The following is a 25,057-nucleotide window of genomic DNA, read 5'->3' on the forward strand; positions in this document are numbered from 1 at the left end:
CAGCATGCCAGACATCCCAAGGAAACAGTGAAACAGGAACAGAGACTCGCCAAAATTAATGTAAGCAAAATAAAGGTAAAGAAGAAAATAACAGCATTAAAGAGTGACAAATCCCCGGCACCATATGGTTTCTTAAAGTTCGGCGTGATTATGGCACAGAAGGGTTTCCAGCCCAGGCTTTTAAAGGAAGTAGGTGAAAACACTGCAGTTGCCTAACTATAATCTTCCAAAGTTCTCTCAATTCAGGAACTGTTCCTTTAGGATTAGAAAATTGTACTACGGTGAGCTCAGTTAAATCAGGATTAGATAAATATTCATAAATGCACATTAGGTTGTTAACTAAATCTGACTCATTACTCAATATTAAAGTGAGCTCTTGTAGATTCTAGGACATATTGTTGCTATCCCAGATACTCAAATTCACTACCTTTCTGCAGCCTACTTCTCCAAATCTATCTGAAAGTTAAAATCCTAATTTAAACCACTCTGCCTTTACCACATGCCTGTCTAATCTGCATTTATACAGCCTACCACTTCACATGTACCTCCAGTGTTTATACACACCTCACTACAGTCTTTAACTCTTTTTCATTTCTTAATTATACCTATAAACACCCCACTGCCTCTGTCCATTATCCTCTTACCATTGAAATAATTTCCTCCTTAATCCCTTCTGTCATTTCCCCCTCCTTCCTCTAGACCTTTTCTAACCTGATATCTTAAAGAATAAAAGCAATAACATTTCAGATGTAACTTTTAAGATTTTATTTTTAATTTCCAGCATTTGATATTTTGTCCCTAACACTTGATTTCCTGTCACTTCTCCAAATTAGTTGGCCTGTAGCTCTGTTCAGCGCTCAGGCAGTTCAGATTCAGTTATGCCTAAAACATTTAATTTTCTAGTTAAGATGTTGCTTGTCTAATTGTACACTTACAGTTGTATTTCATTTTTGTATGCGTTTTTGCCACCTTTCACTTTGCATCAATGACTCGGCCTCAATCAGTTATCAACAAACTAATTGCACAGATGATGCCTGTCTCCGCATTACCAAATCAGCACTGAAATTTAAGTAATAGTGACGCAGCAGGAATTTGAAGCTGTTGTCAAATTAATAAGAATGAGCGCTACTATCACTTTAATGAGAAGTTGCCTGATGTACTTTATTCATCTGTCCTAAAATGAAACTGGTTATGAGTAAGTCAAAATATTTAGTACAGAAATGTTAGTGATAGGACTGTAGCATTTAAAACTGACAATTGTTAATAGCCAATTGTTAAAATATGCTTTTGCATATTAGTATACTGCTGATGGTAAATCACTGTTTGGTAATAAGCAGCTTAATTAGCTGGAAACTAGATTTGACTCTTACAGAATATACCACTGAGCAGTAATAACTGCAAAAATGGCACTTCTCTCACTCCCTGGAAGCACTTATGCGTGTCTCTTCAGTATAAACTGCAGGATGTCTGTGTAATTACCTCCTTGAAGCAGCAGCGTATGTTATGTCAAAGTATGGTTCACAACTTGAAGTCACATGTTGGCAATCAAAAGGTGAGTCCAAGTCATTATGATACTGATGTTGAAGACACATGTAGTAAAATAATAAACATTGTTCTGTTACATAGTTCCTGTTAAGTAGTTGGTTCACTTCATAATTCGTAAATGTGACATTTTACAGGTTTCGTTGTCTATGCAAGAGGTAGTTGCTCCTTTATCTACATTAGTGAATCTATATGCAAGAGAGATTCCCTTCAATTAAGTTTTGATTTTAAGATTAGGTGCAACAATTGTTACCTGAAAGATGCATCCTAAAATTTAGGGTTCAATTATATACAATGACACTCAAGTGCTGTACACAATTGCTTTGTGTTTGGGGCTGAGAGCAATTCATTTTCTTTCAATGAAAAGTCTGTTTACGCAAGGTCAGAGATGTTACCATCCAATGCAACAGCAACATCTGAGACCATTCCACCCCTGCTCCTACTGAACTCTAAGTATCAACCGATCTACAGAACAGACTCAAGGGGCATGTGGATCAAAGGTGGGTAAATGAAGCTGAGGTACAAATCAACAATTAAGTGAATGGCAAAAAAGGCTGGAGAGGATAAAATGCCTAATCATTTTCCCATTGAACTAACTGGAGCCTTTGAATTTGAGCTCCTCGTCAATCAGAAGAATTAGTACAACTCTGCAGCAGTGTTATTAGCATTTGAGATGTTATTACTGACATTGCAGATCCTGCTACGTGGAAAACATATCGTAAGTGGCCCTAGGATGACGACAATTTCCATGATTGTGGAGTTTCAATCCTGTGTATCCACCCTACAGTACCCTACATTAGTAATGTGTTAGACATTCCAAACCTTTGAGCATATCCCAATCATGATCAAAAACAAAAGCTGGGCTCTTAGAAGTCTGCAGCGATGTCTCCTTCAGCAGGGAATAAACATCCTGGGGGCATGAAAGGTACTCCATAATTGTAAGTTTGTTCTTTCTTGCCTCACTTTCTGAAAAATCCAAGTATAACTGCCTGCTATAAATTCACTCATTTCTATTCAAGTTCACTCCGACAGACAGTATCTTTGTAGAGTGGATGTTGGCTACAAGTAATGACACCCACAGTGAAAATTTTAAGATATACTTTGGGGTAATTTAGGGTTCTGGGGCATGGAAATTGGACCACTGAGTTCACTTCACTTTTTGAAGTGGATGTTTCATAATGATTGACAAAGGTCTTGCGTCTTGTATCCTCAACATAAGTGAGCCTTTATCTGGGGTCCTAATAGGTACAATTTTCAAGGATGATCAAATCTGTTAAGCACACTTGATGCTTTGTCTACAAAGATAAATTGTGTTGTACTTCTACAAGCTCTTGTAGAAAGTTTTAAAGGGGGAGGTAGTGGTTTAGTGGTATTGTCACTGGACTAGTAATCCATGGGTAATGCTCTGGGGACCCAGGTTCAAATACCACTATGATGGAATTAGAAGTCTAATGATGACCATTGATGATTGTTGTAAAAACCTTTCTGTTCCCTAAAGGGAAGGAAATCTGTTGTCCTTACTTGGTCTGGCGTACATATGACTCCAGACTCTCAGCAACGTGGCTGAAATGGCCTAACAAGCACTTAAGTTCAACTAAAAAGTCTAAAAGGAATGGAATGGGACAGACTGCCTGACATTGACCTAGGCATTGGAAATGACAACTGGCAAACTCAGACTGTCAACCCTACAAAGTCCTCCTTCCTGATTGTATGGGGGCTTGTGCCAAAATTGGGAGAGCTGACTCTCCGACTAGTCAAGCAACAGCCTGACATTGTTGAGTATGTTTCCATGTCTGTCCCAGACATCTCAATCCCTGGGTATGACCTGTGCCATGCAGGACAGACTAGCAGAGGTAGCAGCATAGTGGTATACAATCAGGAGGGAATTGCCCTGGGAGTCTTCAACATCAACTCCAGACCCCATGAAGTCTCAGGGCAGCAGATCAAACTCCTGATTACCACATATTGTGCTGATGAATCTGTACTCCTCCAGATTAAATACCACTTGGAGGAAGCACTGATGGTGGCAAGGGTGCAGAATGTACCCTGGATGGGGACTTCGATATCCATTGCCAAGAGTGGCTTGGTAGCACCGCTGGCCGAGTCCTAAAGACCATGACTCGATCTGTGGCAAGATGTGAGGGAACCAACAAGAGGAAAAAACATACTTGACATACTTATCCTCACCAACCTGCCTGCTGCAGATGCATCTGTTCATGACAGTAGTGGTAGGAGTGACCACCACACAGTCCTTGTGGAGACTTCACATTGAGGATACCCTCCATCGTGTTGTATGGCACTACCACTGTGCTAAATGGGATAGATTTTGAACAGATCTAGCAACTTGAGACAGGGCAACCATGAGGTGCTGTGGGCAGTGGCAGAATTATACTCAACTATAATCTGTAACCCCACTCTACCATTACCAGGGGATCAACTCTGACTCAAGAGTGCAGGAGGGCATGCCAGGAGCAGCACCAAGCAGACCTAACAGGTGTCAACCTGACAAAGCTACAATGCAGGACTAGTTTGCCAAACGGTATTAGCAGCAAGTGATAGACAGCTAACTCATTCCACAACTAACTGATCAGATCTAAGCTCTGCAGTCCTACCACACCATCGTGACTGGTGGTGGATAATTAAACAACTCAGGAGGAGGCTCCACAAATATCTCCATCCTCAATAATGGGGGAGCCCAGCACATAGTGCAAAAGTTAACACTGAAGCATTTGCAACAATCTTCAGCCAGATGTGCCGAATGGATGGTCTATCTAGGCCTCGTCCGGATGTCCCCAGCATCATAAATGTCAGTCTTCAGCTAATTTGCTTCACTCTGTGATATCAAGAAACAACTGAAGGCACTGGACACTGCAAAGGCTACAGACCCTGACAACATTCTGGCAGTAGTACAAAGACTTGTGCTCCAGAACTTGCTGCACCCCTAGCCAAGCTGTTCCAGTATAGCTACAACCCTGGCATCTACCTGGCTATGTGAAAAATTGCCCAGGTATGTCCTGTACACAAAGCAGGACAAATCCAACCTGGCCAATTACTGCCCCATCAGGACAAGTCCAACCCGGCCAATTACTGTCCCCCTCAGTCTATTCAATCATTAGTAAAGTGATGGAAGGGGTTATCAATAGTGCTATTAAGCAGCACTTGCTTAGCAATAACCTGCTCACTGACGCCCAGTTTGGGTTCCGCCAGGGCCACTCGGCTCCTGACTTCATTAGAGCTTTGGCTCAAACATGGACAAAAGAACTGGAGGTGAGGTAAGAGTGGCTTGACATTAAGGCAGCAAAACCAAGTGTGGCATCAGTGAGCCCTAGCAAAACTGGGAATTCCTAGCACAAAGGAAAATGATTGTGGTTGTTGGAGGTAAATCATCTCAGTTCCAGGACATGACTGCAGGAGTTTCTCAGGGTAGTGTCCTTGGCCCAGCCATCTTCAGCTGCTTCATCAATGACCTCACTTCCATCATAAGGTCAGAAGTGGGGACATTTGCTGATTGCGCAGTGTTCAGCACCATTTACGACTCCTCAGCTAGTGAAGCAGTCCATGTCCAAATGCAGCAAGACCTGGATGATATCCAGGCTTGGGCTGACAAGTAGCAAGTAACATTCATACCACACAAGTGCCAGGCAATGAACATCTCCAGGAAGAGAGAATCTAACCATCTCCCCATGACATTCAATGGCATTACCATTGCTGAATTCCCCCACTATCAAGAGCCTGGGAGTTACTATTGACAAGAAACTGAACTGGACTAGCCATATAAATACTGCGGTGACAAAAGCAGGTCAGAGGCTAAGAATCCTGCAGTGGGTAACTCACCTCCTGCCTCCCCAAAGCCTGTTCATCATCTACAAGGCACAAGTCAGGAGTTTGATGGAACACTTTCCCCTTGCCTCTATGAGTGAAGCTCCCACAACACTCAAGAAGTTTGACACCATCCAGGACAAAGTAGCTCACTTGATTGGCACCCCATCCACAAACATTCAGCTCCTCCACCACTGATGCACAGTGGCAGCAATATGTACCATCTACAAGATGCACTGCAGGAACTCGCCAAGCCTCCTTAGTCAACCCCTTTGAAACCCAAGGTTGCTACCATCTAGAAGGACAAGGGAGCAGACGCATGGGAACACTGCCACCTGGAAGTTCCCCTCCAAGTCACTCACGATCCTGACTTGGAAATATATTGCCGTTTCTTCATGGTCGCTGTCAAAATTCTGGAGCTCTTAACAGCACTGTGGGTGTACCTACACCACATGAACTGCAGTGGTTCAAGAAGGCAGCTCGCCACCACCTTCTCAAGGTCAATTAGGGATGGGCAATAAATGCTGGCCTAGCCAGCGACACCCACATCCCACGAATAAAATAAAACCCTTTCCAATGGCTTGCTTTCTTCTTTTATCTCTGTCCACAGGAGCCTCCTTCACTGCTCTAGCTCTCCTCCCCCTCTTGCCCCATCCTCACTTTGGGTATCTGATTCTTTGGAGGGTTTATATTCTTTTCCTTTATAATGAGGAAACTGGAAAGTCAGCATCCCAGCGAGATCAGGAGGCTGTTAAATTTAGAGTCCAAAAATGAGCCTGACTGCATTCATTCAGTGGTAGTTCTTTAATTCCACTTATTTTGAAGTGACTTAGGAGTATTTGCATTTCAGCACAGATTTTAAAAAAAGCTATAATTATCTGGACCCTCAAGCTGCAGTAAATTTGCTGCTTTGTACTATAATATGTACATGATTCCTTGTCACAAAAAAATTTCAGACCTTTTGGCCTTCAGGCACTCCCATCCTTGATTCTGCTTCCTGCTATACACCGCACCCCCCTCCCCCACCTCCTGCCAAAGAGTGCCCTTATTTTACAAAACCTTAAAGGTTCGTTCATCTTTCCTGGGACCAACCAAAAAGCTACGCCACAGCCCTCTGGATTTAATTCTCCTTAATATTCCAGCTATTTCTCTGAGGTAAGATTCAATGGGGATCCTTCTATTAGCTTTTTGACTACGCAACCCTCCACCTTTTCCTTTACCAATCTCATTAGTGTGGATACCTCAGCTCCTTGTTAAGGTTGCTGGCATATATCTAACTGCCTTCCCACAGCTTCTCAAGCTAACTCTGCTAACTGCTTTCTGCCACAAGGTTCTGAGAATGACTCTAGATTTCTTCCACTAGCTACAAGTTAGAGTAAATCTTCAAGTTACATTTCCCTCACAAAATCCAAACTGAGATAATGCCCCACCCGCATTCTATGCAGTGAACGATGTTAGTATTTTCTGCTCGAAATGCAGGCCCAAGTGAGTATCACCTTCTGCTGCCTCTCTCAATCTGGTGAGATGTAGTTCTCACCAAAGTAAAGCTCCAAGTACCTGTGTTCCCAAAATGAATTGCTTGCTTCTGTCAGCAAAAAGCACACACACAAGTTAAACAAAAGCACCTTCTAACCCAAGGCTATACCCTGAAAAACTAGATCTATGGCAACATGATAAACATGGCAGGTAAAATGCAAATTAACTACCTTTTTAATTCCAAAGTTTTCCTTGATTCTGGGAAACCATACGAATAACATATTTCTAACAAAGGACAATGCTTCCCAGGTTTACTAGCATCATTACAAAGTTAAGACAGCAAGCTCTCTGCTGTTTATGATCTTACCTTTCTGGCTCTGACCTCTTAAGTCAGCTTGGCCCCAACATTTTTAAGTATCATAAATTCCAAGATTGTTTGAATTGCATTTACTTCAAGGTTGCTCATCAGTTTCTCAATCAAGTGCCCCTATCTTCTACAATTAAAACTTTCAATTCTTAAGACTTAAAAGTTATATTCTAAAATTCAAAATAGATGTTCGCAACAATATGAACATAAGCATTCATGGAAAATTCAATAAGAGCAAAAAGGAACAATCAATTTTCTATGCTGTGTATTTCTCAAACCAGAATTTTGTACACCATTAACTCCTGGGCCTCTGTGGTACTTGAGTTTGCAATTAAAAAAGGACACAGGTTTTTAAGTACAGGGAGGTAGATCCTGCAAAGGCCAATTTGAAATCAAGAGGTCAACTATAAGTTTGGGCTTTGCTATTCCAAACATTATCACAGAGTATTTTAATAAACAATAAGGAACTTTTTATATTACGAGCTGGGCATTTCATCAAAACGTTCTATTGTGCAAGGGAGAGCAATTCATTCATTCACTGAGGTCAGTGAGATTCCCAATCAAATTGAAGGATGTTTGCTCATACTCCCTAATTTTACTCAGGGAGGTCAAATTTTTTTTTTGATGCTTTAATAAATTATTTTGATTAAGCATCAAATTTCTCTGTATATGTCCATGTGCAAAGGCCCACTTCCAGCAGCTATTTTGTAATGTTAAAAGTTGGGACATAGGAGTGTGCTCTACCATATATGTTAAAAAATAATAAAGTTTCTGAAGTTCACGGATGATTTTTTGAGTATTTTACACCCAGCTTCACAGTAAACTAGGAGTTGCATTCTTCCAAGTCCATGAAATGATTAACCATTGCCTGGGTATGACATCACTTGGTTGAGTTTCAGAGTTAGGTTGTACTTTACTCTGGAAAATACTGCCACTTTGGTGTTAGGCTGCAATTTAAACCACTCTGCATGAAAGAGTGCTAGTAACTGTTATTCTACAATGCTTTAGTTATGAGACATTAAACTGAGGCCCCACTTGCTCTTAGGTGGACATAAACAATCCCACGGTAGTATTTAAAAATGGTCTCCTGCAGTCTTGGCCAATATCCATTACGAAACCAACATCAGATTGTCTGGTCATTTATCTCATCGTTGTTTGGGAGACCTTGCTGTGAACAAATTGGCTACCACACTTCCTACAATAGTGTCTACACTTCAAAAAGTACTTAATTGGCTGTAAAGCTTTGGGATGTCCCGAGGTTGTGAAAGGCACTGTATAAATGCAAATTCTCTCTATTGCCTCATAGACCCCAGTGTTAAATGGAACATAGAAAGAAACTTATTTATCACCTCACTCTTTTTAGAGAATGTATAATGGGAAAATGTAGAATACCTACTGTTATTTAACCATAAAAAAGCTATGTGGGAGCTGGACAGAAGAAAATTGGTTGCGGAAAGTAGGAAAAAAAGACTTGCATTTATATTGCACATTCATGATGATCAGACATCTCAAAGCGCTTTACAGCCAATGAAGTACTTTTTCAAGTGTGGTCACTGTTGTAATATAGGAAATGTAGCAGCTAATTTGTGTTCAGCAAACTCCCACAAACAGCAAATTGATGACTAGATAATCTGTATTTTGTGACGATGATTGAGGGTAAACATTGACCAGGGCAACCGGGGTAATTCCACTGCTCTTTCTTTTAAAAATTGTGCCATTGTGGATCTTTTTTACATCCACCTAAACTGGCAGATGGGGACTCAGTTTAATGACTCATCTGAAAGACGGGCAGAGCAGCTATAAGATTATGGGGTTGGATTGCTCTGGGAAATGGGGTTGGAAAGAGATTTTGTAGAGGTTTGGTTTAGAGGTTTTGCCTGCTAATTCCTTCAGATAATAGACTGAGGAGAAAACTGAGTCATTGTTTTAACACAATCTCCCTCATTCCACATTGAGGGGCAAAATGGTTTTATAAAATTGTGTAAAAAATGCAATCACAATAGATGCTGTTTCAAGGTTTCAGACATTGCTGTAAGCAGTCAGTAAGGGTGTGGGAAAAGCAGAGTACAAAAGAAATAACCTGATGGCAGAAAAGAGAGCCTTCCAGAAGGAAAAGACATCAGTTGACCTCTGGCCAATGCAATTCATCTGTGCCAGCTGCAGAAGGGACTGCCATTCAGCTTCTACAGCCACAACAGACTGTGTCCAATCAAGAAGTGACATCAATCAAGGTGCAGTCCATGTCTCCCAAGACGGACGGTTGCCAATCATTCAATAGTAATCATCTTACTGGATGAAAGATTGCTATTTCTCTTATGTTGGTATTGTGTTCCACTGGGAAGGTGTCTTCTACAAGTCAGAAAAGCAGCAAGTTCCAGCTTTTTCCCACCTAATTCTTTTGAAATGAGATTTCTAGCAAAATCTTATATCATAAGTACAATAGACAGTGCAAAAACAAATATCTAAATGAAGTTCATATTTTGTACATTGATGCAAGTATAGGGCACATTCATTGACACACATTCCTCCTCTCCACCGGTCACATATTTCCAGACAAACGAGTTAAAGTGTCATAATATAATCACAATGGACAACAAACAGTTCTATCTGAATACAAGAATTCCTACTATTTATCAAATGCATCATTACAAACATACGAATTAGCAGGAGTAGGCCACTTGGCCCTTCAAACCTGCTCAGTCATTTGATAAGATCATGGCCAATCTGTAACTTCCCACCTACCCCCAGTAACCTTTCACCTTCTTGTTAATCAAGAATCTATCTAGCTGTGCCTTAAATCTATTCAAAGACTCTGCTTCCACGGCCTTTTGAGGAAGTGTTCCAAAGACTCATGACCCTTGGGATAAAATATTCATCTCTGTCTTAAATGAGCGACCCCTAGTTCTAGATTCGCCCATAAGAGGAAACATCCTCTCCACATCCACTCTGTCAAGGCCCATGAGGATCTTAAAAGTTTCAATCAAGTCACCTCTTACTCTTCTAAACTCCAGTGCATATAAGCCTAACCTGTCCAATCTTTCCTCATAAGACAACCAGCCCATTCCTGGTATTAGCCTAGTTAGCCTCTGAACTGCTAATGCATTTGCATCTTTCCTTAAATAAGGAGATTAGTACTGTACACAGTACTCCGGCTGTATTCTTACCACTGCCTTGTACAACTGAAGCATAACCTCCCTACTTTTGTATTCAGTTTCCTTGCAATAAACATTCACATTCTATTAGCTTTCCTAATTACCTGCTGTATCTGCATGCTAGCCATTTGTGATTCATGAACCCTCTGAATCTCAGAGCTCTGCAATCTCTCACCATTTTGATAAGCTTTTTTATTCTTCCTGCCAAAATGGACAATTTCACATTTGCCCACATTATACTCCATTTGCCAGGTCTTTGCCCACTCACGTAACCTATGTCACTTTGTAACCTCCTTACGTCCTCTTCACAACTTACTTTCCTGCCTATCTTTGTGTCATCAGCAAATTTAGCAACCATACCTTCTGTCCCTTCATCCAAGTCATTTATATTAATTGTAAAAAGTTGAGGCCCCAGCACTGATCCCTGTGGCACACCACTCATTACATCGTCAACCAGAAAAAGACAAATTTATGGCTACCCTCTGTTTTCTGATAGCTAGCCAATCTTCTATCCGTGCCAATAGGTTCCCCCCTATAGCACGAGGTTTTAATAATTTAAATCAGTGAAGCAAATTTTCATTATGAACTGCCATGATTTTCTAATACAACTGTCTTTGCCCTCTATTTAAAATGATAACTAAGCATTTGTAACATGCACAAAAGGGTCAAGTGTGTTATTGTTCTGCCAAAAAAATTAGGGAGCATACATGATTCCATTAGAAAAGTCTAAATTGAAGTTTATCCCCCTCAGCAACCTGTGAAAATAATTCTGCTTGTGTCAAAGTGTACTGAAATCTATTTTGCAGATTTGTAGGTGTCATGAGGTATACAAAGCTTATGCTTCACTCTGAAACACACAAGATCCACCATTCACATATTGTGGGTTGATGTTGTCCCAAGGCCAAACCCATAGCTTCATCCATCTTGCTTGTCTCAAGTATGAAAAATTTCCATCTGAGGGCTATGGGAAGATGGCTGAACATTGGTATATTATTCTGCCTAAGTCAATTTAAAATAGTTCAGCTTATATTTATTAACATCAGAAAAATCACTTTGGTTTCTAAAGGTAAATTGGTTCCCCCCACAATCCCTTTGGAAAAAAATGTGGCATCAAGACAAAAAGGTTCTTTGCATAATTAATTTGAGGCATTTCATTTGGATAAAAGGCTGGTAAGGCTTCAGCTCATTTACACCCACATCATTCAAAACAAAAACAGAATTACCTGGAAAAACTCAGCAGGTCTGGCAGCATCGGTGGAGAAGAAATCAGTTAACGTTTTGAGCCTTCAGATTTACAGATTGCATTAAAAATTAATTTCCATTCACTTCATTGCCTTTATGGAAGCTGTACCTTCCTCTGGAGGGTATTGAGGAAAGTTGCTTGCAAGTGGACAAAGAGCCAAAAAATGTAGAGCTAGAGGTCAAGGGAATTTATTTCGCACACAGACAAGCAGACTTTAGATAGGTGCAACAAGGACAATGATTCCTGTCTGAATAAAACCCCAACCTCTAATTAAAGTACAGCTGATTTAATCTCACGGCATGGCAAATACTTTCGTCATTTTAATTTGTACACAAGAACAGATTATATTCATGAAATAAATCCTGAGAAATTATCCTGGGTTAGTAGAGAACATTTGCAACACATCTGTTCTGGATAATGTTATACATCACTGAATCAAGCACCTCCATCCACTTGATCAGTAACTTTAGAAAAAAAATCCCCAAAGTGTCTTCAAGCAAATTAGATACTATTAAAACCATGGAGCTATGTAATTAAGTCTTTAATCCAGCCCTCAAATGTGTATGTAGTAGAGAACATCTGTGTGATCTCTAGCAGAACAACATTTTTCTCAAAAAGATTCTCATACCACACTGCTTGAGAGGGCAACAAGTAACATGTCTCTAAAATAGTGCGTAGAACAGCCATAAAGAGATTGTACAACAGCAGCTTGGAGTGAATCAGCTACTTATGTTTTCTCTCTGGTGTAATTCACCTTCCCACTGGGCAGCTGATGATTGCAGACATATTTGAATTGCAACATTTTGTGTCAACACACAGAAGCAACATTGCACTTTCACTCCAGAACAGAATTCCTACCCTGAAAGGTGGAAGAATCTGCAGCTGAAGTTCATTTCTAACTTTAAGTATCACCCTCTGCACCCAGCCCACACAAGCAGAAAACGTTGCAGACTCAAGCCAAGCAAGATGAAGTTACAGGGTTGTCCTTGGATCTGTACCAACTCCCTTATGAGAAAAGCGAATTGTGTGTGTTTCAGACGGAGAAGCATAAACTTGTACATCTTGTGACACCTTAAAGACTGCAAACTAAACTTCTGTATGCTTGCACACCATTTCCTTACCAAGGCCAGAAACACAGGTGGTGGGGCCAGCTAGCAGAAAGTATTTCTCTGCAGTCACAAGGATCAATGGATGGTGTTTCACTAATCTGAACCTCAAATTACTCAGGTGGTGTTTGGGGGCAGGTGATCACATCAGCAATGATTGATGTGATCAATGAGAAGAAAATCATGGTAAAATTATTTCTTGGATTGAGGAAAACCGGCAAATTAAATAGGAAAACCATGAGGCAGTAATCAAAATACTATCAGTTGGATCATGAAACTCTTTCGAGTTATCAACAGTCACAGATTGCAACTCTTTCGAGTACAATCACAGTTCTTGGTTTCCGGGAGTGGGACATGAACCCACAACCCTCTGATTCAAAGGCGAGGGTGCTATGAACTGAGCCACAGCTAGTTGCACACATACAGGGTGGAATTTAATGAGGCCCTTGGGAGGAGTTAGGGAGGCAAGTGGTGCTGGAGAATTGGGAGCATGGAGTACCTGTTAGAGTGCCCGCGTATGTAGCGGTGGGAAGGTGGATGATGACCTTCCTGCCTGGAGGCCAGTTGAGGCCCTTAAGTGTCAATTAGGGTCCTATGGTCACTGCTGCTGACATTTTACCAGTGGCAGAGGGGGGGCCCTTTGTCACATGGGGAAGATCACTAAGTAAGGCCTGGTGCCCTCCTTTACAGGCTCCAGTGTGGGGCTTCCTGATCCAGCACCCATTGGCAAAGAGTGGCACCGCCCCCCCCGGCAACAAGTCACCCCCACTTGCCCTCACAAACTGCCTCCACCCTGCCTGCCCACTTATGTTGGTCCGAGGGTGGTGTCCATGCTTGGCCAGCAGCTCTGGAGGTGGGCTCTCATCCCTTAAAAGGACGAGAGTCCCAACTACAGCTCATTAGCTGCCTGATTGCCCAGAATCTGCTCAGGGCTCCCCAAAACGGCCAAGATGGGGCCCACCGCTGTCCCAAAAAGATTCATCCTGCAGTTTCTCAGCTCTAGTTGATCAGTGTTGTCGTGGAAGTTAAATGAGAGAAAATATTTAAAATTAGTTTAAAAAAAACAATTTCTCAAATTGAAAAATGGGCGACAAAACATAATCTACATATCTACAAAGAACGATTTTGCTTTTACTTGTTGATTGCAGTATCTGAGGGACTTACCAGGAAACCAAGACCAGCAGCTGTATATAGCCAGCTATCCATGATGTATTAAAACACTTGCATTTAGTATGCACTTCCTATGTTATGATTTTCCCATTCTTCTCCATGTTTGAGCATCACATCTGAATATTAATTCTAACTGTAAAATATTATACACCTGCAAATGGGTATGCTTTTCATTAGTTAGCTTTCATTCCTCCCAATGTTATGTGGTGTGGCGGCAATTCCAAAACCTATTTCCGAGGTCTGTTTTTTTTTACTATGCTAGATGGCAATGTTGCCTTTCCCAGGTCCACCTATGAACCTGCAGGCAAGATTTTAATTTTTAAATTCCAGATTTGAACTAATTCTTCCTTCAGTTTAGGACCTCTGCACACCCCACCACAGATATTCCTTGCTGCCGCCACAGTTCCCAGGTCACTGCTGCTTCTCTTGCCCTTGGGCCTTCTCCTTTTACCACTCCAATCCCTTTGCGCCTGCAGCCTGCTTTTTGGCTCCCCTCCTCTCTCTGAACTTTCAAGAAGGAAGCAGCACTTTTTAAAAAAAACCACTATTTTAGGCCTTGTGCCAGCCACCTGCTCTACCAAGCGTGCTCTTTGCATCTGGCTCCTAAAGGAACCAACACCCTACTACCACTGTTTCAGGCCCCAGGCATTTGTCTGGCCACCTTCAATCCTTCCTCTCTACCTCGCCATGTCCTATTCTGCCAATATCCTAACAAGAACAGGGAAGACAGGGACTTGACAAGATAATATTGAACTGGATTAGGTTGCAATTGGACATCACACTTGAACAGCCTGTTGACACGCATTGTCTACTTGGGCAAAGTACGAGAGAGGGCGGTTGGTGCCCATGGAATCATATCCCAGCTGGAGTCATCACCATCAAGAGGTTTAGAGACAAATAGGAAAATTAAAAAATAAGTCCATTACCAGTTTATCGAAGCTTGTGACCTATTCAGTTGCATATTTGTTTTTAAACAGTTGCAATTAAAACAATTTAAAGGTGATTCTGTAAATAAACACACTTAAAAACAATTACCTTAAAAGAGGGCAAATTCAAACAAAAAGGTTTAACTCATGATTTTCTATTTAAGATCAATGTAAATCACAAGTTGCAATCTCAAAATACATGGCCAGTGATGGAAATTACATGATTCACTTTACAACAGATAATTCCATCTTCAAGTCACAATTCTGTGTACAGGTTTTACATTTTAAACCAATACTAATAAAATTACTATACAGTGTATTCCATGACATTATGGTGGACATGTTAAAATATTTCTGGTGAAGAATGCAATAAGTATGACATGATACAAAATGAGTAAAAACATTTAACAATTCACACATTAAGCACTCAACTCAAAAGAGGTTTAGTTACCTCTAATACAAGAGCACAATCTTACAGATTTCTAAAATGTTAACATGCCAATCATTTGAATTTACAAAAGCAGAAGGAAAATAAAGCTGAAATGATTTGCTCTACATACAGCATAATTTACATTAAATAAATTAAATTTCCAAATCATTAACTTTTTATAATAGTGTACTGATCCAGCCAGTAACACACAGCTAATGTATTGCGCCCTCTATAATATAATCATGCGCCATGATACAGCTCAGGTTAAAAGCTGGCAACTTTATAGATATATATTACTTAAAAGTTGCTATGCTAAAATTTAAGGCCCTTTTACAGAAATTTTTAAACTGATGACATCATTCAGACTGAGGGATAAATTTACTGGGAAATCCCCTAATCCAACACGCCAGAGCATTTTTACAATATTCAACACAAAACATTAATATCAAAGGAGGATAACTGTGATTGCTCACTCCTATTGAGATAGACAGACTTGTTAAATACAGAACTAATGCCCACAAAGAAAAACAAAAACTGAAAGCTTGAAATAAAAACTCAATACAGCACAGCAAAACAGGTCCCTGCACCTTAAAGTTTAACCTCTCTTTTTCTGATATGCTGAGCAACCACCTGCATAATTGTAACATTTTTTTTTACAAGAATCAATTACACACAATATTTGCAGCTGCCTACAAATTAGAAAATAGAGGTCTGTTATAGAAGCAAGGCTTAAAAGTGCTATGCAATGACATTAAGGAGGTGGTAAGATAATGACTCAATTTTCTGCAACCAATTTGAGTAGAGACCTGCTCTTTTCTTAACAAAATGTTTTGCAGTTTTCTCAAAAAAATTATATAGGCTTGAATTAATAATTTCTCTTAAGATCAATATTTCACATCTCAAAGTCAAAATTGATACACATTTGTAAAATGTAAAAGCACGTGCATTTTGCAATGTTGTGTGCGCTTTGAGACACAGAAATCAATTTCTTTACAGTGTACACAGCATTCTCCTGCATCCGTGTATCCCAGTAGTAATATATCACTAACCTCTTAAACACATTATGCTATAATGTCAGTTTACCTCAAACTTGTAAAGAACTAAGCAGCAGAACCTCAGAACACAACATACAAACAGCTGCTGGCAGCAAAAGCAGAAGCCTGAGCGTAGATCAGGCTTCCAGCTTTTACCCTTCTCAGCTGGGGTACCTAGAGGGAACAGCAAAAAGAAAAAGAATCTACCTTCAAACAAAACTCAAGATAACATCAATTTTTAAACCTCAAATATGCCAGCTTGAAAGATAACATTTTACATAACAAGCACAGAAATGTTCAGCATACTTTATAAACAGTTGGAAGTAATTATAAGGCTGTAATTAACCAAAGGCTTCAATAGCATGTACCCTACCGCTGATCTGCAAGGTGGCAAACTAATTGCAAGTGCTGGAAAATGCTGCTCAAAAGGGTGCAAAGAATGCTCAGGGGGATTTGACCAAGTTCCCTTCTCTAGTTAAAATTAGCCTTTATTTAGAGACTGTCCCTCACTTCCAAACACCTTTTTTCCCAACAGAACCTAGATAGGAGAAAAAATAACATACATTAACCTAGATCTTAACTCTGCATAATATTATGCTACAAACCAACAATGTGTTGAATCAACTGCCACACTAAGAAACACTAATGCATTACAAAGTAGGAAACCAGCACTTAGATTTTTAAATAACTGTTTTGACAAATAATCTAAAATGAATAAAAATGAAACTTAACTGAACCAAACAAACTCAATGACGAGGAGGAACGATCGGTGAAATTGTCTCACTGTCTGATAAAGTCATCTTGCTCACTCAGACACCTTCAGTTAACAGCAAATCATTGATTTGCAGTGAATTACCCTCAGATATGTGATAGATACTCAAAAATAGCACTGATAATATATACATTTGAATATTAAATCAAAAATAGAAAGTTTTACCCTAACAGTAACAATCTGCTTAAAAACATTCATTTGTGTGCTTGCACTTTTTTAGACTGAGCCGCAAAGATAAAGAGTTGGAACAAGATAAAAAGGTTGATGGCGATAAAATCAGACTAATTTTTAAACACCCCAGTATCACTGCCAAATTTGAGGTCTGTTGTAAGTTATCAATGAAAAACAAAGACCTGTGGCAGCAAAGGAACCTGAACACAATTAAAATGGTTTTGAAAGAAAAACTATGTAGACTATGACATGCCATGATTTTTAAAAGAAACGATGACAAAACTGACAAGTAAAAACTATTAGAAAATCAATGTAAAAATTGTCTGTTCACATTCAAATGATGAATTATTCTATGACCTATTATAAATTCAAATTATGTGCAGATTGCCCTAAAAGGTAAATTATACAAAAGCCATTTTTTTCAAGAAGTGATTGGCAAGCTTGCTGTCCTCCCAAAATCTGCAAACAGTATTAGTGGAGTTGCATATTTATCCTTCTTTGTCCTGTCGAGCCATGATTTGTTTTGTTGAGGTCTGAAACTCCAGCTCTGAAGTTCCTGTGTTGTGTTCAACTGACAGTTGTATTCCACAGCAGTTGCTGCATTGCAGCAGGAACAGTAAGACAATCAACTGTTCAATGTGGTCCTTCTGAACGCTGTCTTACATAATGACGTCAATTCTATTTATGCAGATATAGGTGTTACTTTAAGAAAATAACAGCCAGTGCTTTGCTTTCTCAATGCCCTGTTGGAACTGAGCATAGTAAAAGTTCATTTGTGCTGTAAAGTCTCTGCATACAGTGGACTCCAGATCACCAAATGTGCAATAAAGTGCTGTCCCTCCGACACTCAAAAGTACTGTGACAATGCACAGCAGGACCAAGAGGAGGCAGGAGTTTCCATTTACTTCATCTAAGGGAAAATAATAAAAATCGAGTCAGTGTATTGAAGTGTGACAAACAATGAAGTATGATGTATTAACAAAGCCAGTCCTACTAACTCACTTGATATAAAAAAGACAAGACAAATTGAATTTGCAAATGTTTCTAACAGACCAATTGCTCATACTGTCTATAGATTTGGTATTTCAAACCATCAGCTTCTAATATTATTTCAGTGTCATTCATAACAGTTTATTTTTGAGGAAAAGATCCATTCACCTTCCAAAGTTGTGTAAAACCACAACAAACAAGGCAGCTGAGTGACCAGCTCCCAGGCCTGCACAGGAACACATGAAACAGGAGGAGGAGGAAATGCAGCCCCTCAAACCTGCTCCACTATTCATTAAGATCATGGCTGGTATTCTACCTCAACTCCACTTTCCTGCCCTACTCCCATATCCCACAAATGAGTTTCTTTCAATTTCCTTTGCTGTTTGATGGACCTGACTTCTACTCTGTCTTTCCACAGTACCATAACAATTGAAAGTTAGCTGTGTGGGGGGGGGGTGGGGTGGAAACTATATCCTGCAGTGACATGAAACCAGGCTCTGGCACTCTGAAATGCTGAAACTCCAATTCTTGAAGCGTCCACTGATCTTAGGTATACAAGGAGATTGGTAATGGCAAAGGCTGATGTTTTAGTGCCTTAAAAGAAAACTCCTCTGACTCCAATTGATAGCATGTACTTTCAAAATGTATGACGAATATTTACTGAACCATGCACAGAGTAAAACTAGGAACAGTCCTAAATGCAGAGTACAACAATTTTGATCTTTGCATGATGCATCTCTACCAAGGAATTGAACCTTGGTCCATGTGATACAGTGCATCAGTTAAGTATCCTAACAAAATAACTCAACTGAAAATGTCATATTCATATTATGTTGAAGGTTGGAACAAAGACATTTGATTCAACCTACTTCAGGTTTGATATCACCTGATCTCAGATTCCTACACTTTATGAAAAATTTGGGAAAATCTATGTCACAACTGTCATATTTTCTCTATTCTACGGTTTACAGCTGCACAACTAGAGCTACTTATGTTCACTGTGTATACATTAATAATTTGGTACTAAATTTTGCCCAATTATCTTCCTGCAAAGCAACAGGGTATTTTAATGTTAAAGGCAGTATTGAAATGCAAGTTCTTGTTGGATGCGAGCTGAGAGGGAAGGGTGTCAAATTTGCATATGAGATCAAATTTCTTTAGAAGACCAGTGGGATATTGATAAGATGGTGAAATAGAGTAAAAGTGGCAGATGGAATTGTGAAAAAATTGCAGCACTAATGCTATGGAAGAACAAAGGGACTTGTGGTTACAGGTTCACAGCTTATTATGGGCAGCAACTTTAAGGCTTTAAAAGAAAAACTACTGGAATTCTAGGAATCACCAGAAGAGATATAAGATATAAAAACCAAGAAGTAATGACCAGCCATAATATGAATAAAAAATGTGAATAGAGGTTTGAAGAGAGGTTCACCAGGATTATCTGTTATGAGGAAAGATAGACTCGAAAATTACTTACATTAGATTAAGGAGCAGCACAAGTGTTTAAAATTATGTACAAGTGGGACGGACAAAAAACACAATCAGTAGTTGTGGATGTAAAATGAAGTGGGTGGGATGGGCCGTAGATACAAAGTTTGAAAGCAAGAAATTAAACTTTCAAAGGGCAAGAAAACTTTCTATATATAGGGAGTAGTGAGGCTGTGGAATTCACTCCCAGAGTTGGTCAATGAACAGAAATTACATCACCATTCAAGGTTTGATCGATAGGTGGTTAAAAGAAAAGGAAGAAGGGGATATGGAACAGGGTGAGCAAATGTAATTACAACTATGGAGGCTAAACAAACCAAATGGCCAGTTTCTGTGTTGAAACTGCATATCAAATCCCTAGTCTGTTAAATTTAGTTCCTAAAAATGTACTGGATAACCAATGAAACAACAAGGCTTTCTCAGTTATGATCAGATCAACAAGGTCCGTTTGTAACTATTGTTTCTAGCAAGCAAATATGTTTATAACCACAGCACACCTCCTTACACCAATGGCCCTAAAATGCACAAACTGGCAGGACAGACAATACCTGTTAGATTATCATCTAATTGGGTGCTACATTACTGACTACTACTTTCAAGACGACCAGATGACTTATGAAAGCAACTGCCAAGCAGAGTGCAAAGATGGACAACAATTACTTATCATTGTGTATTTTGCAGTTAATTTGTGCAATGTTTCTGAAGGATGCTTGATTTTAATAACAAAAGTACAAGAAATTCCTAAAAGAATAGATGGATAAGTGGCAAACAAACAATTTCTGGTAACATGGGAAGGGGCAGGAAGAGGACATGTACAATTACATATTGGAAAAATACAGGCTTACCAATTAACCTATACTTTTTTTGCAGTCTGGTTCTAGGTACTTCATTATTGCACTGATCAAAATAGTACTTTAAATTCTGCTATTCGGCAATGCACACAGTTTTTGACCTTTATTTAGTTTTTATATCAGTCCTGTAATTTTTAAAGTCCTGTAGCAGTTAACACAATTAATTCATTTTATATTAACTAACCAGAGTTTGAGGTCTTACAACCCAGTCTTAATGTTTACATCAAAAATGTGTACAGGAAGCACCCAGGAATGCTAAAAGTCACCATCTTACCCTGCTCCAGTGTGTCTTGGGGTTCCTGAAATCTTACTCTCCTCTTTGACTGCTTCTGTTGCACCCGTGAGACGACTTTGTTTGAATTTCCTTTTTTCAGAATGGATACAAGGCCCTCTGTTTGGGTATTCTGTATGAAAAGGAGCAGAATAATTTATGCGATAAGAAATTTGTCTATATATCCCAGAGCAAATCTCTATTCTAGAATAAATGATGTGCACTCCAAATCAATGGTCCTCACTGCATAAAGTTGAAAATAATTATTCCGCTGTTAATATGTTCGGCAACCACGGTATCAGATTTTAGTTCCTTAATCTATTTTCTATGACATTAGTGTAGTACTGAGGGAGTATGGCACTATTGGAGGTGTCATCATCCAGATCAGATGTCAAACCCCGAGTCCTGTCCATCTGCTCAAATGGACGCAAAATATGGCATTGCATTGAAGATTAGGGACATTCTCCCAGTGTCCTGGCTAAGTTATCTTTTAAGCATCATATAGAGATGATTTGTCGTTCACTTTATTGCTGCTAATGGGACATTGATTTGCATAAACTGGTTACTCAGTGGCTCAAGGACAGCAACCACACTTCAAAGATAATTTGTTATGAAGTACTTTGGGATATGAAAGGTAGTGGATAAATGAAGGCTTCTGCTTTCCTTCAAGACCCATGCAGAGTTTGGCAACATGACCAAAGTGGAAAATTTACAAAAGTAATAACGGAAGTCAGTTAATTTTATACCAAATATTACAGGCTTAAGAATTAAGATAGTAGCTTTTAATCCCATTGTACAAAGGCACTAGGAGGAACCCATTTATTAACGTAAATGCTATTAGAACACAAGGCGTTTTATAATGACTTGATTACCTGAGCCACGTGTAAATTGGCATTGGGGAAATAAGATTAGAGAAACAAATGCGTGACTCAAAGACTGGTGTGAGAGAAGTGGGTTCTAGTTCATGGGGCACAGGCACCACAGTACTGGGGAAAGTGGGGGCTGTACCATTGGACAGTTTACACTTGAAGCATAATGGGACCAGTGTTCTACTGAGCTGCATAACTAGAAAAGTGTTTTCAACTAAATAGTGGGGGGCAAGGGATCAAATTTGGGAAGATGTGGTAAATCAAAGAGTAGAGACAAGACAGGAGAGAAAGGTATTAATATAGGAAATGATAAACAGACTGTGACAGGAAGGGACAGAGTATAAATCTGAAAATATATCAGCAGATAAGGCTACAGGTTACAAAAATAATAAAAAGGACAAAACTTAAAGCTCTGTATCGGAATGCACGTAGCATTTGAAACAAAACAGATGAACTGATAGCACAAATAGAGATAAATAAGCACGATCTGATAGCCATTATAGAGACATGAAAGTAGGATGACACAGATTGGGATCTGAATATTGAAGGGTACATGACATTTAGGAAGGACAGGAAGCTAGGAAAAGGTGAAGAGGTGACTTTGTTAATTAAAGATGATAATAGTACAGTAGAGAGGGATGACCTAAGGGATGAATAAGTTCAGAAAGCCAGAATATAGAGGTAGTTTGGGTAGAGATGAGAAATGATAAAGGCAAGAAGTCACTTGTGAGAGTGGTGTTCCGGCACCCTAACAGTAACCATATAGTAGGACTGGGTATAAAAGTAGTAGTAACGGGAACTCATCAGAAAGGTACATCAAATAACATGGGGGATTTTAATCTACGTATTGACTGGAAATCAGACTGGCAAAGGTAGCTTAGATGAGGAATTCATTGAATATTTTTGAGATAGTTTCTTAGAACAGCACGTTCTGGAGCCAACCAGGGAGCAGGCTATACTAGACCTGGGATTTTGCAATGAGATTGGAATAATTAATGACGTCATAGTGAAGGCACCTTTAGGTAAGAGTGATCATAATAGGATTGAACTTTTTTGAGGAAAAGAGGAAATCCAAGACTAGTATGTTAAACTTAAATAAAGGCAATTATGAGGGCATGAAAGCAGAGCTAGCTAAAGTGGACTGGCAAATTAGGTTAAGCGATAGGTCAATAGAGATGCAGTGGCAGGCATTTCAGGAGATATTCCAGAATATGTAGAATAGATATATTCCAACAAGAAAGAAAAATTCCAATGAAAGGACCCACCATTTGTGGTTAACTAAAAAAAATATAGTATCAAACTTAAAAGAAAAAGCAAATAATTGCGCAAAGATGGGTGGCAGAAGATTGGACAGAATATTTTAAAAAAGCAAAGAATTACCAAAAATTAAGGAAGGAAAAATTAGAGTACGAGAGAAAGCTAGCTAGAAATATAAAGTCAGATCATAAGAGTTTCTACAGATATTTAAAAAAAGAGTTAACAAAGTGAGCATGGTCCTATAGAAAGTGAGTCTGGGAATTAATAATGGAAAATAAGGAGATGGCAGATGAATTGAACAGGTATTTTGCATCCGTCTTCACTATAGAGGATACAAGTAACATCCCAGAAATAGCTGTAAATCAGGAAATGGAAGGGAGGGAGGATCTCAAGAAAATTACAATCACCAGGGAAATAGTACTTAGCAAATTGTTGGAACTGCAGGCTGACAAGTGCCAGGATTCTGATGGACTTCATTCTAGAGTCTTAAAAGAAGTGGCTAGTGAGATAGTTTTAATTTTCCAAAATTCATTAGATTTGGGGAAGGTTCCATTAGATTGGAAAATAGGAAATGTAACTCCTTTATTTACAAAGGGGGCAGGAAACTAGAGGCAGTTAGCTTAACATCTGTCATAGGGAAAATGTTAGAAGCTATCAATAAAGATTTAACAGCAGGGCACTTAGATAAATTCAAGGTCATCAGGTAGAGTCAACATGGCTTTGTGAAATGGAAATCATGTTTAACCAATTTTTTTGGAGTTCTTTGACGAAGTAACATGTGCTGTGGATAAAGGGGAGCTGGTAAATTTCCAGAAAGCATTTGATAAGGTGCAACATCAAAGGTTATTGCGGAAAATAAAAGCTCATGGTATAGGAGGTAACATATTGGCATGGATAGAAGATTGCCTAGCTAACAGGAAACAGAATAGGCATAAACGGGTCATTTTCTGGTTGGCAAGATGTAACGAGTAGTGTGCCACAGGGATCAGTGCTGGAGCCGCGGATTTTTACCATTTTTATAAATGATGTAGATGAAAGGACTGAAGGTATGGTTGCTAAATTTGCTGATGAAACAAAGATAGGTAGGAAAATAAGTTGTGAAGAGGACACAAAGAGGCTACAAGGGGATATAGATAGGTTAGGTGAGTGGGCAAAGGATCTGGCAAATGGAATATAATGTGGGAAAATGTGAAATTGTCCATTTTGGCAGAACGAACAAAAAAGCACATTATCTCAATGGCAGAATTGTTACAGCGCAGGAGGCCAGTCAGCCCATCGTGTCTGCACTGGCTCTCCAAATGAGCATTGACTCAGTGCCATTCTCCTTCCTTTTCTTCTTAACCCTACACATTATTTCTATTTAAATAATCAGCTAAAAGCCCCCTGAATGCCTCGATTAAACCTGCCTCCACCACACTTCCAGGCAGTGCATTCTAGACTCGAACCACTCACTGAGAGATAAAGTTTTTTCTCACCGCATTTGCTTCTTTTGCAGATCACTTTAAATCTGTGCCCTCTCGTTCTCAATCCTTTTACAAGTGGGAACAGCTTCTCCCTATCTACTCTGCCCTGCCCCCTCATGATTTTGAACACCTCTATCAAATCTCCTCTTCAAGGAGAACAGCCCCAACTTCTCCAACCTATCTTCATAACTGAAGTTTTCATCCCTGGAACCATTTTTATAAACCTCTTCTGCACTCTCTCCAATGCGTCCACAGGGTGCCCAGAACTGTGCACAATGCTGCAACTGAGGTCTAACTAGTTCCTATACAAGTTCAGCTCTTGTACTCTTTGCCCCTATTAATAAAGCCCAGGATACTGCAGGCTTTATTAACTGCTCTCCACCTGTCCTGCCACTTTTAATGACTTATGCACATGTACACCCAGGTCCCTCTGCTCCTGCACACCCTTCATAGTTGTACCCTTTATTTTATATTAGCTCTCCATGTTCTTCCTACCAAAATAAATCACCTCACATTTCTTTGCACTGAACTTCATCTGTCACTTATCTGCCCATTCCACCAACTTGCCTGTATCCTTTTGAAGTTCTACGCTGTCCTCCTCTCAGTTTACAATGCTTCCAAGTTTTTTTTATCATCCGCAAACTTTGAAATTGTCCCTTG

The 25,057-nt window shown here is 39.6% G+C and overlaps 1 protein-coding gene across 5 annotated transcripts in view; it reads right to left on the reverse strand.

Annotated features, from left to right (window-relative positions):
• Positions 1–14,940: 14,940 nt before the first annotated feature.
• cnsta (consortin, connexin sorting protein a) overlaps positions 14,941–25,057 on the reverse strand; it is a 59,966-nt gene continuing 49,849 nt past the window's right edge. For all 5 annotated transcript variants that reach the window (XM_078557380.1, XM_078557378.1, XM_078557376.1 and 2 more), the window contains 2 exons: positions 20,812–20,941; positions 14,941–18,118 (listed from right to left, as the gene is read on the reverse strand). In XM_078557380.1, the coding sequence (XP_078413506.1) occupies positions 17,913–18,118; positions 20,812–20,941 (336 nt within the window). In that variant the 3' untranslated portion in view covers positions 14,941–17,912. The remainder of the gene's footprint in view (positions 18,119–20,811; positions 20,942–25,057) is intronic.

The sequence above is a fragment of the Cetorhinus maximus genome, chromosome 14, assembly GCF_964194155.1.
Source record: "Cetorhinus maximus chromosome 14, sCetMax3.hap1.1, whole genome shotgun sequence".
Lineage (NCBI taxonomy): Eukaryota > Metazoa > Chordata > Chondrichthyes > Lamniformes > Cetorhinidae > Cetorhinus > Cetorhinus maximus.